Source organism: Gopherus evgoodei, chromosome 3 (genome assembly GCF_007399415.2).
Source record: "Gopherus evgoodei ecotype Sinaloan lineage chromosome 3, rGopEvg1_v1.p, whole genome shotgun sequence".
NCBI lineage: Eukaryota > Metazoa > Chordata > Testudines > Testudinidae > Gopherus > Gopherus evgoodei.
Genome location: NC_044324.1, coordinates 92,794,166 through 92,821,977, shown reverse-complemented (window position 1 = coordinate 92,821,977; position 27,812 = coordinate 92,794,166). Strand labels below are relative to the sequence as shown.

At 45.2% G+C, this 27,812-nt stretch overlaps 1 protein-coding gene across 3 annotated transcripts in view; it reads right to left on the bottom strand.

The window, feature by feature from the left end:
- AFG1L (AFG1 like ATPase) overlaps positions 1-27,812 on the bottom strand; it is a 167,465-nt gene that overhangs the window by 10,634 nt on the left and 129,019 nt on the right. For 2 of the 3 annotated variants that reach the window (XM_030556069.1, XM_030556070.1), the window contains 4 exons: positions 14,920-15,060; positions 12,652-12,765; positions 11,351-11,522; positions 10,195-10,534 (listed from right to left, as the gene is read on the bottom strand). In XM_030556069.1, the coding sequence (XP_030411929.1) occupies positions 11,394-11,522; positions 12,652-12,765; positions 14,920-15,060 (384 nt within the window). In that variant the 3' untranslated portion in view covers positions 10,195-10,534; positions 11,351-11,393. Of the gene's footprint in view, positions 1-10,194; positions 10,535-11,350; positions 11,523-12,651; positions 12,766-14,919; positions 15,061-27,812 lie in introns of those variants that run through there. The other variant, XR_003999557.1, reaches the window with a different exon arrangement.

The following is a 27,812-nucleotide window of genomic DNA, read 5'->3' as shown; positions in this document are numbered from 1 at the left end:
CCTGAAGCCAAGGGACCGGGCCGACAGCGTGTGGCAAGCCGGTGTGGCTCCCCTCCGCCCCTCAGGGAGGGTTGAGCCCCGGTCCCACCCTTCTACACGTGGCACCTGACCAGGGACTCACTGCCCAGAATGTGGACACGAGCCCTTGACCCCTGCGAGAAAGGGGCTGGGGGAGACTGCTCCCCTACCGGAGACATGGACCTAGCCAAGCTCCTCATGGTTTTGACGGAGACCCAAGAGTGACAGCAGCAGCAACGACAAGAGGCTGCCCGGCTCCAGCAGCAGCAACAGTTGGTCGAGCAGCTGGGGGTCCAGCAGCAGCAGTTGATGCAGGACTTGGCAACTCAGACTCAAGAGTTTCAGCGACAGTGCCTGCAACAATTAGCAGGTGCGCTGCCCCGCTCCCCCAACCCCATCCGGGGGGCCCGGATGGGACCCCTCGATTCCCTCCGGCCATCTGGCTGACCAAGATGGGCCCTCTTGATGACCCTGAAGTGTTCTTGGTGACCTTCGAGTGGGTGGCCCAGGCTGCCAGGTGGGCCCCTGATCAGTGGGCCACTCTGCTGGCCCCATATCTGACCGAAACGGCACAGACCGCATACTGAGACCTCTCCACCGAAGACGCCAAGGACTACCCCCGGGTGAAGGCGGCGATTCTGGACGCGTTAGACGTCACCCCAGAGACCTTCCGGCAGCAGTTCTGGAGCCTGACCTACAGCGTGAGCGCCCGGCCCCAGCTGATAGCTCAAGAACTGAAGGATTTATGCAAGTGGTGGCTCCAACCCGACCAGCGAGGCCCTGAAGAACTACTCGAGCAAATTGTTCTGAAGCAGTTCCTCCACGTCCTCCCATCCTGGGGAAGGGCATGGGTCCTCTGACACCGGCCCCCGATGGTGGCGGTCGCTGTCACCCTTATGGAAAACTTCCTGGCAGCTGAAGCCCCGGTCGGGCCGGCACTGCGAAGTCACCCAGCCGGGCCCAATCGCCCCCACTCCAAGAAAAGAGGGAACGCCTGCGACGAAGCACGAACGTCCCCCCGGGGCCAAGAACCCCGCCTTTGGCTGCCCGAAGGCCTGTCTCACCGACCCCTGCAGGCCCCGAGACCCGATTGGAATGCGCGCAGCGGAGTCCCCCTGCGAGCCAGAGGAATGGATCAGTCCGGTCCGGACGGCCTGAGATCGGACCCTGCTTTGCCTGCAGCAAGTGTGGACACCTCCAATGGGACTGCCTGGAGATGGAGTGCAACTTTGGACACGTCTGCCCCGGCAAAAATCGTGCCCGACCACCACTGGCACCCAAGGTCACTGTGCCTGTAGTCATCGGCGACGGCCAGACGTGGGCCCTGGTTGACTCGGGCTGTGGACAGACTTTAATCCGCCAAAGCCTCGGCGTCGCTGAAGACCCTCAACTAGGGACTATCCAATTGCAGTGCATCCATGGCGACATGTGACCATATGCCAGCGCCAGGGTCCCACTTTCCATGGCTGGGGTCACACGGACTCTTGTGGTCGGCCTGGCCTCGCGACTCGCCTATGCTGTGATCTTGGGGGGGGACTGGCCCGAATTCGCAGACGTTCTGAGGTCACACACGCAGGAAAGCCCAGAGATGGGGAAGGGGACTGCGTCGCTGAAGGCCTTGCAAAGGAGACTGACGAGACGGAGCCTGAGTGCCCGGCCGACGCGGTAGGGGAACCCCGGCTGACGGTAGCTGAGAGACCCGAGATTGACACAGACTTCTGCCGAGATCAGAGGGAGGACCACACCCTGGGCTGGGCATATGACCAGTTGCAGCGGTCGATGGCACCCTGATCAATCCAGCCCGGGCTAAAAGCTGGCCCCACTTCGAATTACGGCATGACTGTCTCTTATCGGGTGGACCGGGATCCCTGCACCGGGGAGGTCCGGATGCAACTGTTAGTGCCGCGTTGCCACCGACGGGTGGTAATGAGGCTGGCCCACGATGTCCCCGCTGCCGGGCACTTAGGCCAGGAGAAGACCCTCACCCGGATTTTGTCCTGCTTCTTCTGGCTGGGGGTGCACCAAGAGGTCGGAGCTACTGAGCCTCCTGTCCAGCATGCCAACTGACCACCCCCTCATGGACAGCCCCAGCCCCCCGATCCCCATGCCCATCATGGAGACTCCATTCAAGCGGGTGGCAATGGACTTAGTGGGGCCACTCCCGAGAAACCAGGCCAGGTTCCTCTATATTTTGGTCATCGTGGACTATGCCACCCGCTTCCCCCGAAGCCATTCTGCTCCGGAGCATCACTGCAAGGGCCATTGCTGATGAGTTGATCAAGGTCTTTGCCCGCGTCAGCCTGCCCCGGGAGATACTTACCAACCAGGGGACCAACTTTACCTCCCAGTTGCTGCAACAGGTCTGCGTGCTCCTCGGGATCAAGCAACTGCACACCTCAGTGTACCACCTGCAAACTGACAGCCTCATGGAGCGGTTCAACCGTACCCTGAAGGACATGATGCGCAAATTCTCCCCCAAGGACCTGCGCCGATGGGACCAGTTGATCCCGCCCCTGCTCCTGGCAGTCCGCGAAGTGCCCCAGGCCTCCATCAAATTCTCCCCCTTCGAATTGTTGTATGGCCATCGCCCGAGGGGGCTCCTGGACCTCATGCGGGAGACCTGAGAACAGACCCCTTTTCCCACTCAGGGGCTCTTACAATATGTCTTCCAGCTTCAAGATCGTCTCACCCAAGCAGGGGCGCACACTCGCGTGAACTTGAAGATGGCCCAGGAAGCCCAAGCCCAGACTTATAACCGGGAGGCTTGGGCTCGCGAGTTCCAATCTGGAGATCGGGTGCTGTTGCTCCTGCCCTCCAGTGAATCCAAGTTACTGGCCTGCTGGCAGGGCCCTGTGAAGTGATTCGGAAAGTTGGGCCAGTCACCTACGAGGTTAACCAGCCCGACCGCTGGAAGAAGACCCAGAGGTACCATATTAACCTCCTGAAGCCTTGGCGGGAGCGAGAGGGGCTCCTGATCAACCCCTGCCCCCCCGAACCGGAACTGGGGCCCCAGGCCGCACCGCCTGACGACCCCACAACACCCCAGCTCGGGGAGTCACTAATGGAGGAACAGCAGAAGCAAACGGACTGCCTCTTGCAGGCGTTTCATAGAACCTTCACCGCCCAGCCAGGCTGTACGACCCTCGAACACCACAACATTCAGACTGAGCCAGGGGCGGTGATCCGAGAGGCGACAAGGCTCCTACCCCATTGGATGTGGCACATCATAGAGGAGGAAGTTTGGGCAATGCTAGAACTGGGCATCATCGAACTGTCGCAGAGTGAATGGCGTAGCCCCGTGGTCCTGGTCCCCAAACCGGACAGTACCCAGCGCTTCTGCATCGACTTTTGCCGCGTGAATTCCATTTTGAAATTTGATGCATACCCGATGCCGCGAGTAGATGAGCTGCTAGACCACTTGGTTGAGGCCCGCTTCCTCACCACCCTTGATCTCAGCAAGGGGTATTGGCAAATCCCCCTCGACCCCGCCTCCCGAGAAAAGACCGCGTTTGCCACATCCTCAGGCCTCTACCACTTCACCCAGATGCCCTTTGGCCTCCATGGGGCTCCGGCAACGTTCCAGCGATTTATGGACCGCCTCCTTCGGCCGCACCACGAGTACGCAGCCGCGTACCTTGACGACGTGGTTATTTACAGCGAGCGCTGGGATAGCCACCTAGAGTGGGTAGCCACGGTCCTGCGGTCCCTATGAGATGCTGGATTGACCGCTAATCTGAAGAAGTGCCAGGTTGGTTGGCAGGAGACCACCTACCTGGGATATACTATCAGCGGGGGACAGGTGAGGCCACTCATGGGAAATGTCCAAGCCTTAGCCACCTGCCCACCTCCCCATCACAAAACGACAGGTACACCGGTTCCTCGGACTGGCGGGATACTATCAGAGGTTCATACCCAGCTTTGTGTCCATTGCAGCCCCGCTAACGGGCCTCCTCACTAAAGACAGCCCTTGACGGGTGGTGTGGACCCCAGCATGTGACTGTGCCTTCCAGGCCCTCAAAGACTGCCTCTGCCGGGAACCTGTCCTATACAGTCCAGACTTCTCCCACGGGTTCGTCCTCCAGACAGATGCCTCAGAGGTGGAGTTAGGAGCGGTTCTGTCCCAGGAGGTGGATGGCGAAGAACACCCCATCGTCTACCTTAGCCGGAAATTGTTTCCATGGGAACGGCACTACGCCGTGATTGAGAAGGAGGCCCTGGCAGTGAAGTGGGCTTGTGATGCCCTATGGTATTACCTCCTGGGGGCCCCTTTCCTACTGGTTACGGACCATGCCGCGCTTCGTTGGCTGGCTCAGATGAAAAATAACAATATGTGGCTCACGTGGTGGTATCTGGCACTGCAACCATATGCTTTTACCGTCCGCCACCGGGCCAGTAAAGAGCATCTCAACGCCGACTTCTTGTCCCGCCTCGCGGAAGTAGAGGGGCCTGACCTTGATGGACAGGGGTCGGCTTTGAGGGGGTGTGTATGCAGCGAGGAGGCCTCACGCCCCGCCACGCCTAAGAGGGACAAGCCAGAACAGGCACGGCAGTGGGCGGAGCCACCACCGCCTGTCCCTGTCCCCCAGAAGACAATAGGCGGGACAGGAAGTATAAAAGCCCAGCCCCGGTGCTCAGTTGGCGGGAGGCTACCGGAGAGGACAGACGCTGGTGCCCGAGCTATTGCCGGGCCCAGCCTGCCCCGTGCTCGGTACCTGGAGGAGTGCTGGCCTGACCTGCCCCGTGCTCGGTACCCGGAGGAGCTGCCTGAGCTTCCCGACATCCGACATCTAGAGGAGCTGCCTGAGCTTCCCCTCCCCTGGTACACAGAGGAGTGGCCTGGACTTCCCGACGCCCGGTACCCTGAGGAACCCATGGTCTGGGACCCCCCGGACGGCACCGGCAGATGGCAGGTACCCAGTGAGGGGGAGATTGGAAGTGGCCCGGGGGTAGCCGACCCCAGTCAGGCTGTAGATATACCTGAACCTATGTCAGTGTGTTGCGGCCAGGACCCCCACTGACTGCAGCGGATCCTTGCCGCTGCTAGGGCCCCGGGCTAGGACGTAGTGGAGTGGGAGGGCCTGCGTCCCCCCTGCCACCCTTCCAAGGGTGGCAGACTCCCCCTCCCCCCTAGGCTGAGGAGACCTTTTGTACCAGTTACTTTGCTGCTCAGCCTGTGCTCGGGGGCCTGACTCGTAGCTGTGTTTGTTGCCCTGCCCTGAGCCCGGGCTTGGGCTGTACAAGCCACCACTGTGTTTGCTCAGCCCAGCTAAGAGGCCTGAGCTTGAACTGCTTGCGGCCCCGCCCCGCTCCAGGGCCCGGCTTATAAAGTCACTGATTGCTGCTCAGCCCTGCCTGAGGGCCTGAGCCTACTGACTCTGGGAAGCCAGACTGTTGCTGCTCGGCCCTGCCTGAGGGCGTGAGCTTATTAACTCTGGGAAGCCAGACTATTGCTATTCAGCCCTGCCTGAGGGCCTGAGCCTATTAACCCGAGGAAGCCCGACTATTGCTGTTCAGCCTTGCAGAGGAAGGCCCGAACTCCCCAGTGACTCGGCGTTGTTGCCTCAACCCTGAAACCAAGGGACCGGGCCGACAGCGTGTGGCGAGCTGGTGTGGCTCCCCTCCGCCCCTCAGGGAGGGTTAAGCCCCAGTCCCACCCTTCTACAGCCTATTTGGAACCTAATTGAAGAAAGTTCTACTTTAATGTTTGGGGCATTAGAAATACTTGTTTCAATTAAGTGCTTGAAACAATTAAATTATCTGACAGCTATTTCACTAGGATTATTATAGATTTATAATGGAATATAGGAAAAAACTGTATATATCAAACTCCATTGTAAAGATTTTACTTAAGCCTATTATGTTAACAAAAATACAAGAGCTATCAGATTATTCCTAGCGGACATCTTAAAATAACTTCATAGCAATGTTTTTACTTACTAGTCATTGTTTGCTTAATGTGCACATCTATCTCATGTCCAGACTGCATGGGAAAAAACCATCACTTGCATTTCATTTAGTGACTGTCAGAAATATACAGAATATGCACGCAGTTTTAAGGCCACTGAAGAGTGTGCACAATTTATCTATAGGTATTTTGCTGCTTGTCATTACATGGCTGGCATTTTCCTATCTTTTGCAAGTAAAATATTTAAATGTAGAAATAAAAAAAGGAAATCAGCATTGATTGGCTGGACCTGTAATCTAGTTGCAGTGCACCACAGGGACTGGAGTTCAAGTAACTTAGGAATGTCATGGGCTGGATGCACTGTGGAGCTAATATGTTCTGTTATTGGAGGGTGGGGGACATATGGAATAATTTAATCATTCTCAAGTAACACTCTCTGGCCAGTGCCAGTGTTTGGCCTTAGAGGCACCCTAGCCAGTCCTCAGCTGGAAGGAAGGTTAGTGCAGTGTGAGCCCTTTGAAGGGAAGAGAAGTATTGTAAATAAATGTGTTAGGCCTCAGTTGTAAAGAAATCAGGTAATTTGTGTGTGTAGTCACTGCAATTACCACAGCCAGGCATCCCACATGTTGAAACTACTTGGCCCCATCAGACTGTGGCTGTTGTCCAGACCCAGAAGTGGCAGTCCACCATGTGTTATTTGTCCACAAGTACAACACAAAGCTGTAAGATGCTCCTCTTTGTCTCAGACTCTCCACAAGTGACCCTGATGGGTTGTTTTTTTCTTGCGGTTTGCCTGTTACTGCAGAGCATGGGTGTGGGGCACTTGCTGGGATTATTTGGGTATATTTCTGTTAATCAATTCCCTGCTGTTGTGTGGCCTCAAGCTATGGTGTACCTCCATCCCTCCTGTTCTCTGCCAGTGGCACATAATAATTTCTTGTGGGCTATAATACATTGGTCTAATTTTGGTTGTTGGGTTTAGTGTTTGGGTGTTGGATGGTAATGATGGTCTATGATATACAGGAGGTCAGACTAGATCACCTGGCAGTTCCATCTGACCTTAGACACTAGTAGGACTCTAAGTACTTCTGGAATGCCCTCCACTGCCTTTCCCTGACAATTGCAGATGCCTTCCAAAAGCTCCAGCAGAACATTTTCTTGCTGAGCATGGAATGCAAGCTGAATACTGATCCTGACCACTATTTTGTGACAATGTCTTGGAAGTGACACTGGCTCCAGAGGATTTATGTGAATTGAATCTCTTCTCCCATAATTCTCCAGGGCTCACCAATATATCCCAGAAGGCCTTTTTGAAATTTCCCAGAGCCAACTTCTTCTAGGGGCAATGCCAGAGATTTTGGGATAGATACCCAGAATGCAATGCATTGGGGAAAAGTGTAGAACAGCACTAGTGAGGTGCAGAGCAAAACCGTGGCAGCTAACATGAATAAAAATGGCTCTGGGGGCAAATTGAACTGAGTGTGATTAAACCAGTTCGATCTCCAACCACACTAGATCACTGAGACACAGTTCCATTTTTTAGCTCGGATACAAGCTATTTAGTAACAGGGGAAACCAGCAGAGCAGCATTCTCTCTCCAAGATTTTGGCCGTTCTACTCCCTGCCACACAAAGCGGGAGAGCACATGGGCTGCACCTGTGACAAGTCTTAAAAATAATGGAGATGCTTCACCCAAGTTCAAAAATGCACCTGCTGAACAACATGCAATGAAAAATGCTTTTGCAGTCCTGTTTATAGCATCTCTACTGTTGTTCAGATTATACTACTGCTTTTCTTTGGGAGTTCCCATTCAAACATTACATCACTACGAATGTTTTTTTTCATACTTTACAATTCTCTCATCACCCATTTGGACGAATGAAAAATCTTGTATTTATAAATGTATATACATATAGACTTCTAAAGTTATTTGAAGTACAGGTGTAGCAAACATGGGTGCTTTTCAGTGCCCAGAGATGATTAGAGTGGGAAACCTTGTAAGATTAATACACCCAGCATATGGCTCCAAAGAAAACCAGGTCATGATGGTATAACACATCTAAGTATATGGCTCCACCACCTAAAGTATAAGGCCACGAAGCCCAAAGGACTAGTTCCCTTTAGACTGTTTCATGGTGGTGGCTGTTATAGCAGCAGTTTAATCAGGTTGCTAATTAATGGAGAAAGAAAAACAATAATTATGAGACGCAGAAGAATCCATGTACCTCATCAGAAGAACCAACGGTGAGATGAAAATTCAAACAAAATGTGCAGATTTGGAGATGATCCTTTTATGCTCTGTCTGCAACCTTCTTCCCTATCCAAGGAAACTATTTCGAAACATGCTTTTAAAGATGGTTTCTCATAGAAATAATGTACTCGTCAGAAAGGACGGTACATAGCTTTATTAAAACCAGGCTTAAAAAATATCCAATGCAATTTTAACAAAAGGCAAGTTCATGGTACAACTAGAGGGGACATGGTTACACACCGCAGTTAAGGTTTCATCTCCACTGTAAAATGTAACCATGTTGTAATTAGAGCCCTGCGCAGATACATAAATGTCTATCTGCATTCGATCCACTATCTGGAAAAATTATCTGTGGATTTGCAGGGCTCTACACTGGGGGCTGGGCTGAGGCTCAGAGGCATCCCACCAACCGTAGTCTAGTCGGGGAGAGCTGCGGACAGCTGTGAGGAGCCCGTGCGGAGTTGCAGACCCTTCCCCACCTGCCCTCGGCCGGGCAGGGAGTCTGGGGGGTGGGGCCACGGCCCGGGGCTGCTTTCAGCCTCTGCCCCTTACTGTGGGCAGATGGAGGGTCTGCTGTGGCTCCCCGACTGGGCTCCACACTGGCCTGGCCGGGGGGGGAGAGGGGAGACCTGTGGAGCTGCCCAGGGGCTGTTCGGGCCCCTTCCCCAGGGCAAGTAGAGGGTCTGCCCCAGCTGTCCCAGCCCGGTTCTTATCATGGCTGGGCTGCGGCTTCAAGCCGCTCTCCTCCCCAGCTGGAGCTGCGTTGGGGAGAGCTGTGGGGAGCTGCGGCAGATCCTCAACCTGCCCTGAGCAGGGGGCCTGAACAGCTCCCTGCCCAGTGTCCCTGCCTGCCCCCCCCCCCCGGCTCCCTGCCCAGGGCAGGTGGAGGATCCGTGCTGCGTCTCTTCACAGCTGCCTGCTCGGCTCTTACGTCAGAGCCTTGGATGGATACAAAATTTGTATCCGCATCTGCACTGCTCTCCGCAGAAATGGTCCATGGATATAAAGCGGATACCCATGGATTTGCAGAGTTCTAACTGTAATCTTGTCTCGCGACTCAATTGTACTATAGAGTGTGACCAAGTCATGCCCAAGTCGACGCTGGCCAGTACACGGGTGTTAATAGAAACAGAATAGAAACTGTAGTGGGGCCCAGGCCTTAGATCTTTCAGGCTGGAAAGTACCAAGGGTCCATGGAGTCCCATCCCCACTTCCCCCCTTCTGGCAGGAACACCCAGCTGGCAGTAGAGATGGACTCTTCTTTCTTGTGCTTTGATGGAAAGTCTTCAAAAAGTATTAGTTTTCCCTTTTCTATTACATTTTACTCTCTCCCTTGCATAGTTTCTTTTTTTTTATCACCTTTCTTTACTTGGACCTCGCCCCTCTAAGGTGACAAGCACCCTCACCTCCTGCTAAGGCTCATCCCGTCCCCAGGATCAGGCCCTTGGTTTTCAGGCTGTAAGATGAAGCAGCAGCCTCATTAGAATGACAGCAGGCAATACCGTATATACTCGTTCATAAGCCAATTTTTTTTTTTTTTTTAGTAAAAAAGGGAAGCACCAGAGAAGGGGGTCGGCTTATGAACGGGTATAGAGAGGGAGAGGTGGGACACAGCCCCTCCCCGCAACAGAGAGAGCAAGGAGAGGCAGCACAGCCAGCAGAGCCAGAAAGGAAGAGGCAGGGCCAGAGTCTCTCCGCTTCTGGCCACGCTGCTCTCCCCCCAACCTCCAAAGCAGCTGCAGCTCCGGGGCTGGCAGGCTGCAGCTGTGCCGCTTGGCCCTGCCCCCCAGAGCAGGCTGTGGCTGCACTGCTGGAGCATGCCGCAGCTGTGCCACCCGGCCCAGCTTGCTGGAACATGCAGGCTGCACTGCCCAGAGACATCCTCTCCAGATAAGGTGGAAAGAGACGGGAAGGGGAGAGTGTGGAGGTCCTGGGCAAGGGGTGGGGTCATGTGGGGGGTGGTCACAGTGGTTACTCCCCTGACTCCCAGCTTCTCTCCCTCAAAAAATTTCCCCACCAGTTGCTGTCAGGGTAAGCAGCTGGCAAGCCGGGACACTCTGTCACTTTGTTTACTTAGGTTTATCTCCATGCCTGTGGCTGCTTGAGGTAACACACCATCTCGGACCCCAGGGGCTTATCTTGATAGCCGGGGAGCCAAAGTTTGCTGACCTCATGAATTATAGGGTCGGCTTATGAACGGGTTATAAACATTTTTCATTTTTACTTATCCATCTTGGGGGGGGGGTCGGTTTATAAACGAACCAGCTTATGATCAAGTATACGTACCTCAGGAAACTATCAGAGAATGATGCGTATCCTTTCAGTAAAAGAGAAGAAATTTGAAGTTCAGCAGATGGCTCCTAGTAAGAGTTAGGAAAATAAAAAGATAGGACACAGGAGTTCTAGAATCTTACAGACTGACTCTAGAGGGAGCAGAGTATAAAATACAAGTAAATTTGATTTGTGTGGCTTTGATCTTTCTTTTGTGCAAGCTGTCATAAATATGACAAAAATACTGCATACAAAACTAAGATGTGCAGCCCCTATTTACTATGACCCCTGCCTATATGGTTGACTTGTGCTGCAGCCTAAGAAGGATCTTGACCCAGTCAGGGGACGCTCTAGCTTTTTTGCCACCCCAAGCACGGCAGGCTGGCTGCCTTCGGCGACTTGCCTGCGGGAGGTTCCCTGTCCTGCGGATTTGGCGGCTTGCCTGCGGGAGGTCCACCAGTTCCGTGGCTTCAGTGTACCCACCGCCAAATTGCCACTGAATCTGCGGGTACTGGCGGACCTCCTGCAGGCAAGCCACCGAAGGCTGCCTGACTGCCGCCCTCACAGGGACCGGAAGGGCACCCCTTGCGACTTGCTGCCCCAGGCACGCGCTTGGAGTGCTGGTGCCTGGAGCCGCTGCTGGACCCAGTTAACCATGTTGAATACTGAAGTCATGCTGTACTAGAGAAAAAAAACTGAAATATAAAAGGCATAATAACAGATCCACAAGCTGGAGGTGTCAAAGAAACCTAACAAAACCAAAACCACAACTTACTAAGCTCTTAAATTTTAAATGTAAACATTGCAGAAGGAAAGTTATGGTCCAGAGGACAAGTGCAATAATAATCAATTCATTTATATTAAAAATGCTTCCAATTCTATTAGAATCTTTTTTCTTTATATACTTTTTTTGTGTCCTGAGAGGTTTTGTTCATCTTTGAGCTACAATTATTTCTTGCTTCTGTCCCCATCTTTCCAATACTGTTCAGTCTGCATTTCTGTAAGTCGTGAGATAGTTCGTTGAAATGCAAATATTTCCTCCTCTCCTGTAAACATGGAAAGTCTTCCAGCTGAATCCTAGATTGATATATAAAAAACAACACAGAACTGTGAGGCACAGATCTATTTTGATCACCATCCCATCCAAACTATACCTCTGAATGCTTTAGAGAGCTAAATAACACAAGACAGTGGACAGTATAGGGTACCAAAAGGTAAATAAAATGTAAAAACCCTCAAAGTAATGTTAAAGGAAATCCCTGTTTTAGCTACTCAATTCTCTGTTGAAATATGACTAAGCAATATATGTGGGCTAAAAGGAAAATGATGATGTTGGCGCCTACTTCCACTTTTTTGTTGACTGACTCAATACAGAGCTACATTTTCTTGATTGTTTTAATATACAGTTGTTACAGTTTAATGGCTGATTACCCATCACTGGTAAAATACGGTTTTATTCTTTCCTTAAAATTAAATAATAAATTATAACAAATGTTAAGTAATCCGAAACCTTGGATGAATTTAAACAAATCAGAAGACAAGCAATACTTTTGGGGGCCAGTATTGCTTGCATTGTGTACACAGTAATGCACGTGGCCAAAAGCTTCATTCGAGTCATCCAAAAAATGCAAAAATTGCAGAAAAATGCCCTTTATGGAGCGATCTAGTAAAAATTATTTTAAAAGTTATTAGCAATTGTAATAAAACAACTACGTAGATTCCCTTGTACCAAACAAACTTATTAGGAGCCACTCAGACCAGGATCCAGTGGACAGATTTGTAAGGTAGCCCTGCATCTCTACAAAGAGATACAACTGACAATTTATTTGTCATTTCCACTTGTTAAACGTGAGCTAAACTGATGCCTGGTGCAACTCCACTGAACTCACTGAAATTACATCAGAGTGAAGCTTGGGTCAGTATTTTCATAAATTGTTGAGTAAATACATAGAATATTAAGATATAAAATGATTCATAGATTTATGCAAAATGGATCCATATCTATTGAACTATTCCTTGACCATACAGGTACAGTAAAATATGTAATGATAAAAGTAACAGCTGTGCTGCATGGATTCTACTACACAGCAGCAAGCCATCTGTTAAATGTTTACTTCATTCTTTCTCCTGCAATGGTGCCATGATTTCAGACCAAAGCCAATTATGCTCTTTTGTAACAAAAGGAGATGATGTTGGTATCACTCACCTGGCTCAACCCCAAATCATCCATCAGTATTCTGCTTTCCTCCAGGCTACTGTCATGATGTTCTAGCAGAAACAAGTTTTGGAGAGGTGTCAATGCAGAACAAATAATACGTACCTGAAATAGAGGGAAATGTGTATTGGCACCATTGCTTGTGTTTTACACACATCTTTTATGGAAAAAGCTTAAAAGTACTTCAGTTTGTTTTTCCAAGTATCTTTCAGAAGTTTCACCCACACACTAGTACTGCAGCTATGTGGATTTATTATGTAGTCTCTTGTGAGAGACCAGTAAATAAATAATGATATTAACTTTAATTAACCAGGTCTTTTTCTGAATAACAGTGTGCAGACTTTTTATTCATATGCCATACATGGATACATATTTTCTAAGACACTGCATTTAGTCCCAGTTCAGCATGGTATTTAAGCAGGTTCCTAACTTTAATCACAAGAGTAGTCCAACTGACTTCAGTAAGACTACTCATGTGCTTAAAGTTAGGCAGGTACTTAAGTTTCTTGGTGAATCAGGGCCTTTATGATCATCTTGAAAAAGACTGATATCTCAACTGATATTTCCTGATTGCATACATATTTAAGTGTGTGCATATATAATCACACACAGGATGGAACTTAATATTTTCATTACTCTTTTAAAATGATCAGCTTAAATATGAAATGCCTTTTTTGTTGTTTTAATAGTGCTGATTTTGCTTCCCCCATGATTGAAACCTTTGTAAATCCAAGTTAAGTGGTGCATTTATCATTACTATTCCATTAGCAGTTCTGCAACCTGATTTAAAATCTACAATCAATGTTTCTTCTAAAATTAATATCACATTTTAACAAATATATTAACACTTTAATATTCTCTTCATTATTAGTCCTGACTGGCTGTGCTAACATGCCAATGGTGCCTTCCAGATTAAAATCTAGCATGAGTTTAGCTCCAGAATACTCAGTGGCACATTCTTTAGTTACTAGAATGAGACCACCCATTTAATTGTTTATATCCTGATTCAGTAAAACATCCCTATTCAGGAAGGACAAATAAGGAGATACCTAAATTTAAGCACATGCTTAAGTCCCATTGAAATCCGTGGGACTTAAAACAAGTGCTTATTTGCTTTCCTGAATTGAGGACTTTATAGGAAAGGATTCTGAAATGATGTTTGTTTTAAAACATGGTTGTATTATGCTAAGCTCACAGTTTACAAATCGTTAATAATAATTTTTCACTTTAAAAAAAAATTTGATAGATTACAAATGTCTAGAAATGGCCAGATTTTACTCTAAAGAGAAGGTACCTTTAATAAGGAAAAATATGTACATTTCAGATATGGAAAAAAGCCAAAGTAAGTTACGTTTTTGAAAAATTAAAATAAAGGAAAACTAATTGCCTGAAATTCTGCTTTTTTGAAGACATCGCATAGGATTCTCAATCCTGGAATTAGCTGGCAGTTTTGTGGCATTGTGCCAAGAAGCACAAACCCAAGAGTGAGAGTCTTATAGGAGTAGGTCTTCAAAGAATAATATTTAACATTATTAAATAGTCATAGACAATTTTCTGGACATGGTCATTACTTCCTATTTAAATATGAAAAATTTAAGTGACCTCTTTCCTCTCTCAATACCCAAGCCACTCTTACTAAGGGTAAAGGAAGAAATTAAAATAGAGCAGGACCCTGCTAGTTCACGCTAATGCCTGGGAGACCCCTGGACAATTACTGAACCTAGTGGAAAAATAAAGCTCCGGTCCTGCACTGAGCTGCCTGTGAGCAGACCCCTCCACCAGCATGGAGCCCCAATAGCTTCACTGGGGTTCTGTGTGGGCTCTGGGGTCAGCCCCCACGGAGCTCTGTCCTGGATGGGTGAGCAAACAATTGTGCACTACAAGTGATAACAGGTGATAGCAGTCTATTTGACTTGATTTTTTAAAATGAATGTTGCAACATTTATTGTGTATTTGAATTATTGTAAAGACACCCAGTGAGTCTTGACTGGACATGGTCATAGCAAATTTTGTAGAATTATTCATCTCAGTAATATATTACCTCTGTTGTTAAGTCTTTGCCAAAAAATGCAGAGCAACTGCCATTTTTGTGTGTGCCAACTATGCATGTGACTGAACTAAATGTGAGATTCTACTATAGCTGACAATGTTATCTAAAATAAGATGGTCTTACTTGTTACCTGATGGAAGACAGGATTAATTTATAAAATAGCCAAATAACATTATAACACATGCATAACTGAAACACTTAGTTCTCACCTTATGATCATAAAATGTATCAATAAGAGTAATGAAGCGGCGAGCTTGGGTCCTTTTTGCTACGGTAAGTAGTGGTATGTTACGAACAAAGACTGTGTCAAAATTCTTAGATATTTCCAAATAGTCACTAGCTCCAATTGGCTGAAATAAAAAAAAAAAAGCGATCATTGGAACACCCACTACAGAGAGAATGAGGCATTAACCCTACATTTCAAAATACAGTTACAGCATGGTGGATGAAAACTACTCCAAAATATTTCTTATTTTCCTCCTTATATCGTTCGTCTCAGAGAAGCTTCAGTTTCAGTGTCTTCCATTTCTGATTGCCCATTCCTGTTGCGGATGTCTCAACGTAATAGTGCTTGATTGTTTAGAATTTGGCTCATTTGAAAACTTCTCATCTGCTTCTTGACAACACATTATGACCCCATGACAATCTTAAACATAATAATAGCAGTAAGCCAAAATCTGCAGAGGAATAGACTGAACATATTGTTTAGCTACAAAGTCAACGCAAATTATGAATAATTTGGACTGCTACTAGGAATATCCATTATTGATGCTTTTCAGTAGCAAAATCAGTAGTCAAAACACAAATCCATAGTTTAGATACTAAATTTTAATTAGAATTGTATTTGACAGAACTAAGAGCAATTGTCTAACTTTCCAGATTCTGAAAGTCGGGGGAAGCTGACAAAAACCTTTAGTTATAGCAAAATTTCTGGCAAAACTATATTTAAAAGAGATGTCAAGATATTACATACAGTTCAAAACTTGATCTACCATTAATACTGAATTAAAAGCTTTAATGAAAAATTTATATGTTCATTTAAAGATCTGTAATTATTAACTGTAGATGCATGTGATATTTATCTCAGTGTGTAAGAACACACAAGCAAATTTGTTTAAAATGATTTTCTGCATTATTTATACATCAAGACCTAAGCTGTTTGCAATGTTTTTGTAGCCACGTTGGTCCCAGGATATGAGACACACAAGGTGAGTGAGGTAATATCTTTCATTGGACCACCTTCTGTTGGTGAAGGGGACAAGCTTTCAAGCTTCACAGAGCTCTTCCTCAGGTCTATGGAGGAGCTCTGTGAAGGTTGAAAGACTGACCCTTCCACCCACACAAGGTGATCCAATAACCGATAATTACCTCATCCATCTTGTGTCTCTCAAGACCTAAGTTCATAGTTGTAAATTTTTCCTGCAGTAGCCAATGATATCCCCAATACAGTTAACCCCTATTTTACAGCAGGGAATATTTTATATTGAGCTATTTGTATGTAACTGTGCTTAGAAGAAAAAGTCTTGCACACTGATTTACAACTTATGGGCCAAATCCTATTTGCTTTACTCACAGAGGTAGTTCAGTGCCTTGAATGGAACATGCAGGATTTTTCTCTATAAACACAGAAATCCATTCATCCGTTAATAAAATGCATCTACCTCTACAATTAAATTGGTGACAGTGCATAGCAGCAACTCTAAACATCATCTTAGAACAGGAAGTAAAAAAATGTTATCCAACTGAGACTACCGGGGAAGCTTTTTGTAGGCCAAATGCAATTACCCAACTAGAATTTCACCTGGACCTCAGGGCACACACCTCTCCTCTTGCAAGAAATTGTAGATCTTTAATTACTAGAAGTGACCAGGACCTTGGTTTCAAGTCTCTCTCCCTACATCCAAAGCATCAGTCAAATGGAAGAGAGCCACAAGAATTACGATCTTGTAGAGAAGAGGTTTTCTATATAAGCTATACAAACAAGGGAGGGTGAAGTTCTGAAAGACATTCCAGAAAGATCTTCTCAAGAAATACTGAAGCTGAGGCAACCAGTTTCGAGCTCCTTCAGAGAAGAGGAGGGCATGGATGTTCCTAAAACTTCTCTAATATCTCAAGGGTTGCAATGAATTCCTTCCCCTCCCATTCATAATCATGCAACGTTCCTATGGCAACTACAGCAATTACCTACATAATGGAAAAGTAATAATGTATATATGTATTTTAGCTGTTTTTAGTGTGTTATATATTAGATATTCACTCAAAAATTAAGCACAGTTTATTTTTCACTTCATTTCACCTCCCCCTTCCATGAGTGATGTATTTCTCAGCTGGAATGTGGACAAAAAACAGCTGCATCATCTGTATCAGATAGAGCAGGAAAAGTTTAAGGAAGTTGTGGAAGAATTTGTGGATGGAAATTCTGCAGAAGTTATCAAGCTGAAACATTCCAGTTTAACACCAGATCAATCTGACTGAAATACCAGCAAACTGGACATCAATCATATTGTATGCCAGAGCAGATGATGGACAATGTATACCATGATGCATCCAAGGATTAGTGAGTTGGCCATAACCAAATGATTCAGCTAGTGATAACTCCTATTCCACGTCTAGGTCTGAAGAGCTCCTGGAATATGCAGAGAAGACTAAATACTTCTGCATTCCAGAATGCATGTAAGGGACACTAGGAAGTGTCCAGGTGGTATTTGAGAAGAATAATAAGCACATATCTATAATTCTGAAGAAACATATAGGTGAGTAACCACTCAGGTCCATTCTAGCACATGACCAGACTAAGCATTATTCTACTGCAGCTCCAAGTTCTAAGGCATTAGTAACCCATATAGGGTGGTTTTGCACTCTACTTCTCATACTACTGCCCTGTCATTCCATGGACAATCCTTTCAAAGATGGAGGCAAATCTCCCAAACTAAAAGCCAATTAATAAAAGGAAAGAAAAAAGTACAAAATATGACATAACTCCAAACCAAACATCCATCCACCAAGGTGAATTGATTTAAATCAAAGTGATTTAAATGAGCAAGCAGAAACTCTTGATTTAAATAATCTATTTTAATTGTGTTTTGTATTTGTATTTCTTATTTTCCTAAAGAAAGGTTGGTTCTCACTGTTTAGTAAAAATTGATACATCTTTTTGTTAATGAGGATGACACGCTATATCCATATATTTTTATTTAAGAAATTATAAAGCTTGACATACAATTATTCAGATTCTGTTTTTTTTAATTGTTAGAAAATAGTGAATGACTTTTTAAATAGATGATAATTTTTTACTTGTGATTTGTGTCATCTTGCATTTGGATGGAAATTGGAATTCAATTAAAAATGCATGAAGCAGCATTTAAAAATTGCATTTTTACTTGTTAAATAAAACTACTTTAAACATGATAGATACTTTTTTTCTTATGTAAGTTTATCAAAACATGTTTTGCAGTTAAAATTAACTGATTTTAGGTTGGACATTAGGAAAAACTTCTTAACTGTCAGAGTGGTTAAGCACTGGAATAAATTGCCTAGGGAGGCTGGGGATTTTTAAGAGCAGGTTGGACAAACACCTGTCAGGGATGGTCTAGATCAGAGGTGGGCAAACTTTTTGGCTGGAGGGCCACACGGGGTTGCAAAACTGTATGGAGGGCCAGGTAGGAAAGGCTGTGCCTCCCCAAACAGCCTGGCCCCCATCCCTTATCCACCCCCTCCCACTTCTTGCCCCGTGACTGCCCCCTCAGAACTCCCAGCCGATCCAACCCCCTGCTGCTCTTTGTCCCCTAACTGCCCCCTCCTGGGAACCTCTGCCCCTAACCGCCCTGGGACCCCACCCCATATCCAACCCCCCTCTTCCCAGTCCCCTGACTACCCTGATCCCTATCCACACCCTCACCCCCTGACAGGCCCCCTGGGACCCCATGCCTATCCAACCCCCCACATTCCCCATCCCCTGACCGCCCCCCCAGAACCTCTGCCCCATCCAACCGCCACCTGCTCCCTGCCTCTTATCCAACCCTCGCTGCTCCCTGTCCCCTGACCGTCCCCTGGGACCTCCCTCCCCTTATCCAACCCCCCGGCCTCCTTACCATGCCACTCAGAGCATCATGTCTGGCTCCTGCGCCGCTTGGCTGGAGCCAGACACGCTGCTGCTCTGCTCGGCAGGAGCACGCCACTCCGATACCCAGAGCACTGCCTGTGTGGCGGCGTAGCTGCAGGGGAGGGGGAACAGCACGGGAGGGGCTGGGGGCTAGCCTCCCTGGCCGAGAGCTCAAGGGCTGGGGAGGATGGTCCCGCAGGCCAGATGTTTGCCCACCTCGGGTCTAGATAATTCTTAGTCCTGTCTTGAGTGCAAGGTACTGGACTAGATGTCGTCTGAAGGTCCTTTCCAGTTCTATGATTCTATGATTTATTAAATAAAGGAAATGGTTAGTGAATTGAACTAATTGTTTCTGGTCACCATGTCCTTCAAAACTGTAGAACTGGTAGCTCTCATCCTCACACACCCCATTTTTATTCATATATTAGAAGACGAAAACAAGCTTTCCTGCTTTTCAACACCCAGTTAGTTTCTAAACTTTGAATGAACTAGTAATTGAATTGAACTAGTTGAATACATTGAAATTAAGAAAATATTCTCTCTGAACCTGCTACTGCTGTATAGCACATCAACAAATTTTGCTTCCAGGTGCTTAGCGAACAACTTCCATCGTGTTGGACTTTCTTTAGCAATTTGGCAGAAAATGTTCTACTTGTATATTTTTAATGTAAATTATTTTAATCCATTATACTAAGTTTGTGATTTAAGATAGGTTGTCATAATCTCACAATTAATTTTAAATAGGTGTATTTTTTAAAAGAAAAATGTATTTAACATCAGATTTTTTTTTTTTAAAAATCATAAATTTTCATCCATCCTGTCACCATTCACTGAGATGTATATCTTTGACAATAAAAATTACAATTAATTATCTCAGTGGACTCCCATCCTTGGAGACTAAAAAGCATGATAATGCAAATTAAACTTTAACAGAAGACTGAAATAGTTGAAGAACAGACAAAAATAAGGCTAATGTGTTTCAAATCTGTAAAGAGCAACAAGGTTTTTTATAAACTAGGGTTAGTTTTTATGTATATCAAGATCTAATATATATACACACACACAGTTTATAGAGAGCGAAAATATACCTCCTAACAATTGCAAAAAGACCTTGAGGTACTTCAGCAATGCAAAAGGTGGGCAATTTAAACAAAGAAATATCCCAAACCAAATAAAGCTAAGGCTAGATGAGCTTGGGCACTCCAAGCTTGGAAATAGGTTCTATACGATTGATAAGCTAAACTCATATTCTTGTTTAGAAGCCAAATCTAAGCAATAGTGCTTGGTAAATATGTACAGAGAGCACCATGGGAACTGCTATGCAAATCTCCTGAACAGAGAGACCTGGCATCCATACATGTTCTATCCTGACTGGAATGAGCTTTGACATCACTCCCAAGCTGCATGCCTGCCTAGCTATAACTGAGATGTAGACAGTAATATCACTTGGCAACAGGAAAAACTAATCACATTAGTGTCATATGAAAGACAGACCTGGACAGGCTTTCTAAGAGCGATAGTTTTCTCCACATAAGAACTCTAAGACCTTTTCTTTTCCAAATTTGTGTAGAAGGGCATGGACCTAGCAAACAAGCAAAATGGATTTTAATCCTAATTCCAACAGTGGCTTGTTTTGTTATCTTGGATGAATCACTTAATGACTTTGGGCCTTACTTTCCCCATCTGTAAACCAGGCATAAGAATAATTACCCAATTTATAAATGCTTTTATGGTACTTTAAAGCTTATCTTTGCACTCCCCAATGTACTGCTGTTCTGGGTAGGCAGCTCCCTCTCTGCTGTGTTTAAACAGTTTGAATTTAAATTAGGTAATATCAGAAGAGGCCAAAAATGCAGCTGTGGGTTAATGTGACATAGGGCATCCTGATGATACCCCCTTCCCCATTCTCATGTCCCTGCTACATGGGCAGCATAGAGGGTGCATGGCGTAAGCACCCCTACATTGGTGCCATCCCACTGAAGGATCTCTGGGCCAGTTAAACAAGCTTTATGGCAAGATTACACCTGCACTGGAGGTTCTGGCTTTTCTACTGTAGTAATATTCAGAGGCTCCAGTCAGGACTGGGGACCCATTTTGTTAGTCATTGTACAAACACAAGAAAACATGGCTCCAACCCTTCAGAGCACCTCAAAAGCTTCTTCCCCTCCCATATTGCCAGCTGGTCCTCATCCAGCTGCTGCTCTCTGGCAGGCACTGTGATAGTGTTGGACATACCTGTTGAAGAAATATAAATCTGGATGTGGCCAGCATATCACTGGCAATGGAGCCCATGCACTATCACAGACAATTATACTTCCTTCTGTCATGATTCATGATGGAAGACTAAGTCTGGCAAAAACAACTTCTTTTCTTCTTTCAAAATATGAATGAGCCCATACAAGTGTAAACTAGTAAATATTACAGAAACCCAAGTACTATTTGCTACTAAGGAGGCAGTGTTGCCTAATAGAAGGAGACCTCGGTTCTATTCCTGGCTCTGCCACTGGCCTGCTACGTGACTTGGGGAAAATCACTTCACTTCTCTGTGCCTCATGTTCCCACCTGCTAACTCTGTAATGCACTTTGGGCCAGATTTTGAAAGGTATTTAGGTGCCTAAAGATGCAGGTAGGTGGTTAGTGGGATTTCCAAAAGTGCATATTCAAATCCCACTAGTGTCTACCTGTATCTTTAGGCACCTAAATGCCTTTCAAAATTTGAGATCTATGGATGAAAAGTTTTGTAAAAGAACTGGGTATTATTTTTATAAAGCAAAAATACATTCAACTTAACAAGAACAGGAGTACTTGCAGCATCTCAGAGACTAACAAATTTATTTGAGCATAAGCTTTTGAGGGCTACAGCCCACTTCATCGGATGCATAGAATGGAACGTATAGTGAGGAGATATATATATATATACACATATAGAGAACATGAACTGTAGCCCACAAAAGCTTATGCTCAAATAAATTTGTTAGTCTCTAAGGTGCCACAAGTACTCCTGTTCTTTTTGCGGATACAGATTAACACGGGTGCTACTCTGAAACCTGTCATTCAACTTCAAAAGTCTAGTTAAACCTGAGACCCTGCTGGCATTATACTGAGCCCTTCTGCAATACATCACTTTTGAAGTTTTGCACATTCTGAAAGGCTCCTAATCACTCAACACTGATTAGGTTCTGACTACCATTAATCTACACCTGCAACACTCAAAGATTGGTGGCAACTGATAGAGAAATGGTGGCTTTCTAAACTTTATAAGTCTGACAGGTTGTATTTTATTTTGTTTAATTTCATAAGCCTTAATATAATGGACTTTTCAAGCCATAATTAGTATTCTGAATTGATATAGCCTTTTCCATGAATAACAGAAGTTGACTGATTTATTGATTACTGAATGGCACTTTAGTTAGTAAATCTTTGAGTATATTACTCCATCTTTTAAGTTTCAGACAGGATTACTTCATATCAATCCTTCACAAGGTAATGATGATATTCCTCATCCCCCTATCTAAGCAATTAAAAAGTTCAACTCTCTTGGATGTATCTGAATAATTTTCCAAATGGGAACAACTAAAATCTACTTTTTGATTGGTTGTGCATTCTTTGGTATTGTCTGAATACCTTTTGTTTTTGTAAAATGCTGATCAAGACTCAAAGAAATTTAAATTGATCAGGAGTCTTCAGGAAACATTTGTCATTTTCAGTCAGCAGTCAGCCATCTCATATGCTAAGCAGACCTTCTGTAATAAACTTTCACAGATAAGAGTCTTATTTGCTGTGGATGTCATTGCTCCTGTGTAAAACATGCAGGTGAGATAGAATCATGTAGATTTCTGTAATTAACTCTGATGTCAGGCCTCAAGATTTTATCAACAACACACTAATGCAAAATGCATTAGCACTAACACGGGCTACCTCCTGACCAAGAAACTAGTCCACTTCAGTTTGCCTGACTGAGCTGTTAACTTTATACTTTTTTGTTTCTCTGTCTAGTTAATGTGTGTTCTTCTATCATCATGTATGTTCAAGTAGGATGTTTATTATGTAGTGTTCTCTGTAGATTGTTCTGTTCTCAGGGTTACTCTTCTATTTTCATTATATATTCCTGGTAGAGATACATGGATAGCTAGCTCTTCATTTAGCAAGAGTATAAAACATTCCGCTCAGCAATGACAACACAGTATGTCCTATAGAAAACTTGTTTTTTGTAGATAAAAGATGCCTTACATAAGTTAGGATGAAATGTCCTTTTCTAAACAAAGGGAAAATATTATATTGATTGATACTGAAATAGATTACAGGTCCAGCCTTAATGAAATACGTAAGACTAGTGGTTGATAATTAAGAATACTGAGTGCTAAAAATCATGTACACAACAATACAAATTTAGAATAGATACATTTACTAACGGTCAAAAACTGTTCAAAACCTAGATGCTTGTGAATTTACATATTGAACAACATAAATCTATAAAGCCATTTCTACAGATTCCAGGGAAATCATTCTTCTGTAAGCAGTTAGGCTGATGATGCACAGAATCAAGACAATACCCTTACAATTATGATTCAAAAGAGAAATAATTGCACTTGGGGCATGACCTGTGATTCAGTTATATGTCTGAGGTTGAAGATGAAGTACATAGATAGCTAAGTACATAGATATCAGTGTTTAGCTATCTATGTACTTCATCTTCAACCTCAGACATATAACTGAATCACAGGTCATCTTTGTATAGTATGGTATACAAAGTTTAAAACTCAAGGCATGGTTGACAGCTTAAGTGTACCGGACAGCTTTGTGAATTTAAAGGTAAAAGACAGCGATTACATTTTACCTATAGTTACAGTCTGAAGATTTACTCTAAGAAATTTTCGTGCGGACCTACTGACATGGGCTATATGGGCTGACTGCTCTTTAAAAGATCCACAGTGGGGTTTCTTGCACCTTCCACTGAAACCTCTGATATTGGCTGCTTCCAGAGACATGATCCTGCACTAGACAGACTAATGATCTGATCTGGTATGGTGGTTTAAAGATATGGCCCAGGTTATACACATGATTTGTAGGCAATTGGTTTGCAGTGAAAGAGGAGTTGTGCTTCCAGGAGCAGAAACCATTATAACAGCTACATGCTGCGGTAGTTTTCCAGCAAAGGCAAGGATGGGGAGTAGCTGAACCCTGTTTTGAGACTTGGGGAGCAGGAAGGGGGAAGAGTTTCTACCCGGAATCTGAGCTGATAAAGCTCTTGTGGACCTGAAACAAGAACTGATCCGTTTGTTTACTTAATCTTTGACACGTGAAACAGCAAACTGAAAAAGGGAACCATGGTTGCAAAGTGTGAACCAGTAGATCTGGTAAAAGTTGGTACAAAGTAAAAGTACAAGGGAGAAAAGGGTGAAGGTGAGCTCTCGAGAGTTTCTATTGGACCTGTTCCAGTGCAGTGTTATAGACTCATAGACTCATAGACTCTAGGACTGGAAGGGACCTCGAGAGGTCATCGAGTCCAGTCCCCTGCCCTCATGGCAGGACCAAATACTGTCTAGACCATCCCTGATAGACATTTATCTAACCTACTCTTAAATATCTCCAGCGATGGAGATTCCACAACTTCCCTAGGCAATCTATTCCAGTGTTTAACTACCCTGACAGCTAGGAACTTTTTCCTAATGTCCAACCTAAATCTCCCTTGCTGCAGTTTAAGCCCATTGCTTCTTGTTCTATCATTGGAGGCTAAGGTGAACAAGTTTTCTCCCTCCTCCTGATGACACCCTTTTAGATACCTGAAAACTGATATCAGGTCCCCTCTCAGTCTTCTCTTTTCCAAACTAAACAAACCCAATTCCTTCAGCCTTCCTTCATAGGTCATGTTCTCAAGACCCTTAATCATTCTTGTTGCTCTTCTCTGGACCCTCTCCAATTTCTCCACATCTTTCTTGAAATGCGGTGCCCAGAACTGGACACAATACTCCAGTTGAGGCCTAACCAGCGCAGAGTAAAGCGGAAGAATGACTTCTTGTGTCTTGTTTACAACACACCTGTTAATGCATCCCAGAATCATGTTTGCTTTTTTTGCAACAGTATCACATTGTTCACTCATATTAAGCTTGTGGTCCACTATGACCCCTAGATCCCTTTCTGCCATACTCCTTCCTAGACAGTCTCTTCCCATTCTGTATGTGTGAAACTGATTGTTCCTTCCTAAGTGGAGCACTTTGCATTTATCTTTATTGAACTTCATCTTGTTTACCTCAGACCATTTCTCCAATTTGTCCAGATCATTTTGAATTTTGACCCTGTCCTCCAAAGCAGTTGCAATCCCTCCCAGTTTGGTATCGTCCGCAAACTTAATAAGCGTACTTTCTATGCCAACATCTAAATCGTTGATGAAGATATTGAACAGAACCGGTCCCAAAACAGACCCCTGCGGAACCCCACTTGTTATACCTTTCCAGCAGGATTGGGAGCCATTAACAACTACTCTCTGAGTACGGTTATCCAGCCAGTTATGCACCCACCTTATAGTAGCCCCATCTAAATTGTACTTTCCTAGCTTATCTATAAGAATATCATGCGAGACCGTATCAAATGCCTTGCTAAAGTCGAGGTATATCACATCCACCGCTTCTCCCTTATCCACAAGGCTCGTTATCCTATCAAAGAACGCTATCAGATTAGTTTGACACGATTTGTTCTTTACAAATCCATGCTGGCTATTCCCTATCACCTTACCACCTTCCAAGTGTTTGCAGATGATTTCTTTGATTACCTGCTCCATTATCTTCCCTGGCACAGAAGTTAAACTAACTGGTCTGTAGTTTCCTGGGTTGTTTTTATTTCCCTTTTTATAGATGGGCACTATATTTGCCCCCTTCCAGTCTTCTGGAATCTCCCCCGTCTCCCAGGATTTCCCAACGATAATAGCTAGAGGCTCAGATACCTCCTCTATTAACTCCTTGAGTATTCTAGGATGCATTTCATCAGGCCCTTATACACTTAAATGAGGAACAACAGGGAGTCTAAAAGACTTTCTGGTTAGGATTCAGCTGTTCTCTGAATCCAGCAAAGAAATAGTTTGTACTGTACTGATCCAGCACATGGTTGGTACTGAGAGGAAACCAACCCATTAAAGCACCTCCTCCTGGTTTAACAGTAGCAAAGGGACAAGGCATTATAGGCCATTGCGGAAATGTATAGGGAAGGCATAAATAATCAACTTGCAACAGTCCTTGGGCCCTTGTGTTGGTTAGGAAAAAGGATAGCAGCTCCAGATTTTGTGTTGACTACAGAAAATGAAATGAAGTCACTTTAAAGGATTCTTATCCATAAGCACAAATAGATGATATCCTAGCAGGTTCAATTTGGTTTTCCATAATGGATCTTCAAAGTGGGTATTGGCAAGTGGAATTGAATCGAAAAGCTAAGGAAAAAACTGCTTTCCATAGCAGGTCAAGGCTTATGGGAGTTTGTAGTGATAGCTTTTGGCTTGTGCAGTGCATCAATTATATTTGAGAGACTAATGGAGAGAGTATTACATGGCATCCCCTCTCAGCCTGTGTGCTATACTTACATGATATCCAGATGCGCTTTAAAAACATTCACAAATGGTCTGGGATAAGCTGAAGGTTGCCAATTTGAAATGAAACCCAAAGAAATTGAGAGTTGTTTCTGGATACAGAATGAGTGAGTAGGGTCTCTCTATTTTAACATTTGCTTGTTGCATCTGCTTTCATATTAAAGTATAATCTATTCAAACTAGAGACTGGGTCTTCCTATAAATACATACAGCCCCTAGCACAGTGGGGCAATCCTGACTGAAGCCTTTGAGCACTGCTGCGCTACAAACAATAAATATAATGTAAATTACAGTTTGCAGATTACAAGGAGGCAAAACAACTTTCAAACTAAAAACACGGTGGAAACACTTCAAAAGATATTGATCACTTTTTTTTTTTTTTTTACTTTGCTATAGAATAGTATGTGATCTAGTGGTGAGAGGCCAGGACTGGTAGGAATCCTTGGTTCTCCACCAGTATAAGTTATGTCGGTCAATTCACTTAATCTTTGTTCTTCAGTTTGTCCATCAACAAAATGGGTATTATAAAAATACTTTACTCTGATGTTGATAGGACAAGCTAATTAACATTTGAGATTCTTGGATGGAAGGAGCTGTTTAACTACTTAGGATAATAATGAAAATGCAGTATATATATAGCACATCAGAGCATAAAGTTAGATTATCAATGTAAAAATAGGGTAAGGGCATGTCTACACTGAAAACTTAAGTCGAACTATATTAGGTTGACTTACAGCCATGGCAGTAATTACTGTGGACATGAACCACCACACTCCCCTTCTTTGGTCGGTGTTGTGTGTCCTGATCAGGAACACTAACATCAAGCTAAGAGGAGCAATGTAGGGAGCTGAGAGTCCGGGGTCTCTTAGTTCTACTTACAGATCCCTGCCAGGAGCCCAGCTGACCCATGGGCTCCTGGCTCCCTGCTCCCCACAAGCTGCTTCACTCACCCCCCCTCTCCATTGCCTGCTCCCCACTGGGAACCCGACTACCCCCTCCCCTGCTCTCAGTTCCCTGCTCCCCATCGGGAGCGCGGCAGCCACGCAGAATCTTGCCTCCCCCCTTCCCTCTGGCAGTGAGGGAGTCGCCTGGGCTCCCAGTGGGGAGTCGGGAGCTTTGGTGTAGCCAGGCTCCCAGTAGGGAGTATGGAGCCAGGACCCCAGTTTGCACCTGGGCTCCTGGTCTGGAACAGGGAGCTGGTACCCCGGGAGCAACCTGGCTCTGAGTGAGGAGCTTGGGCAGCAGACTGGCTGGGAGTGGAGAATCGGAAGCATGGGGGCAGACCAGCTCAGAGTGGGGAGCCTGGGCAATGGCAACAGCCCAGCTGAGAACAGGGAGGACTTTCTTGTCTATTTCATGGCTCTAGCATGGAGGCGTGATATGGACAAAAGAAACAGCCAATAGCAGATGTAAGTAACGCAGTG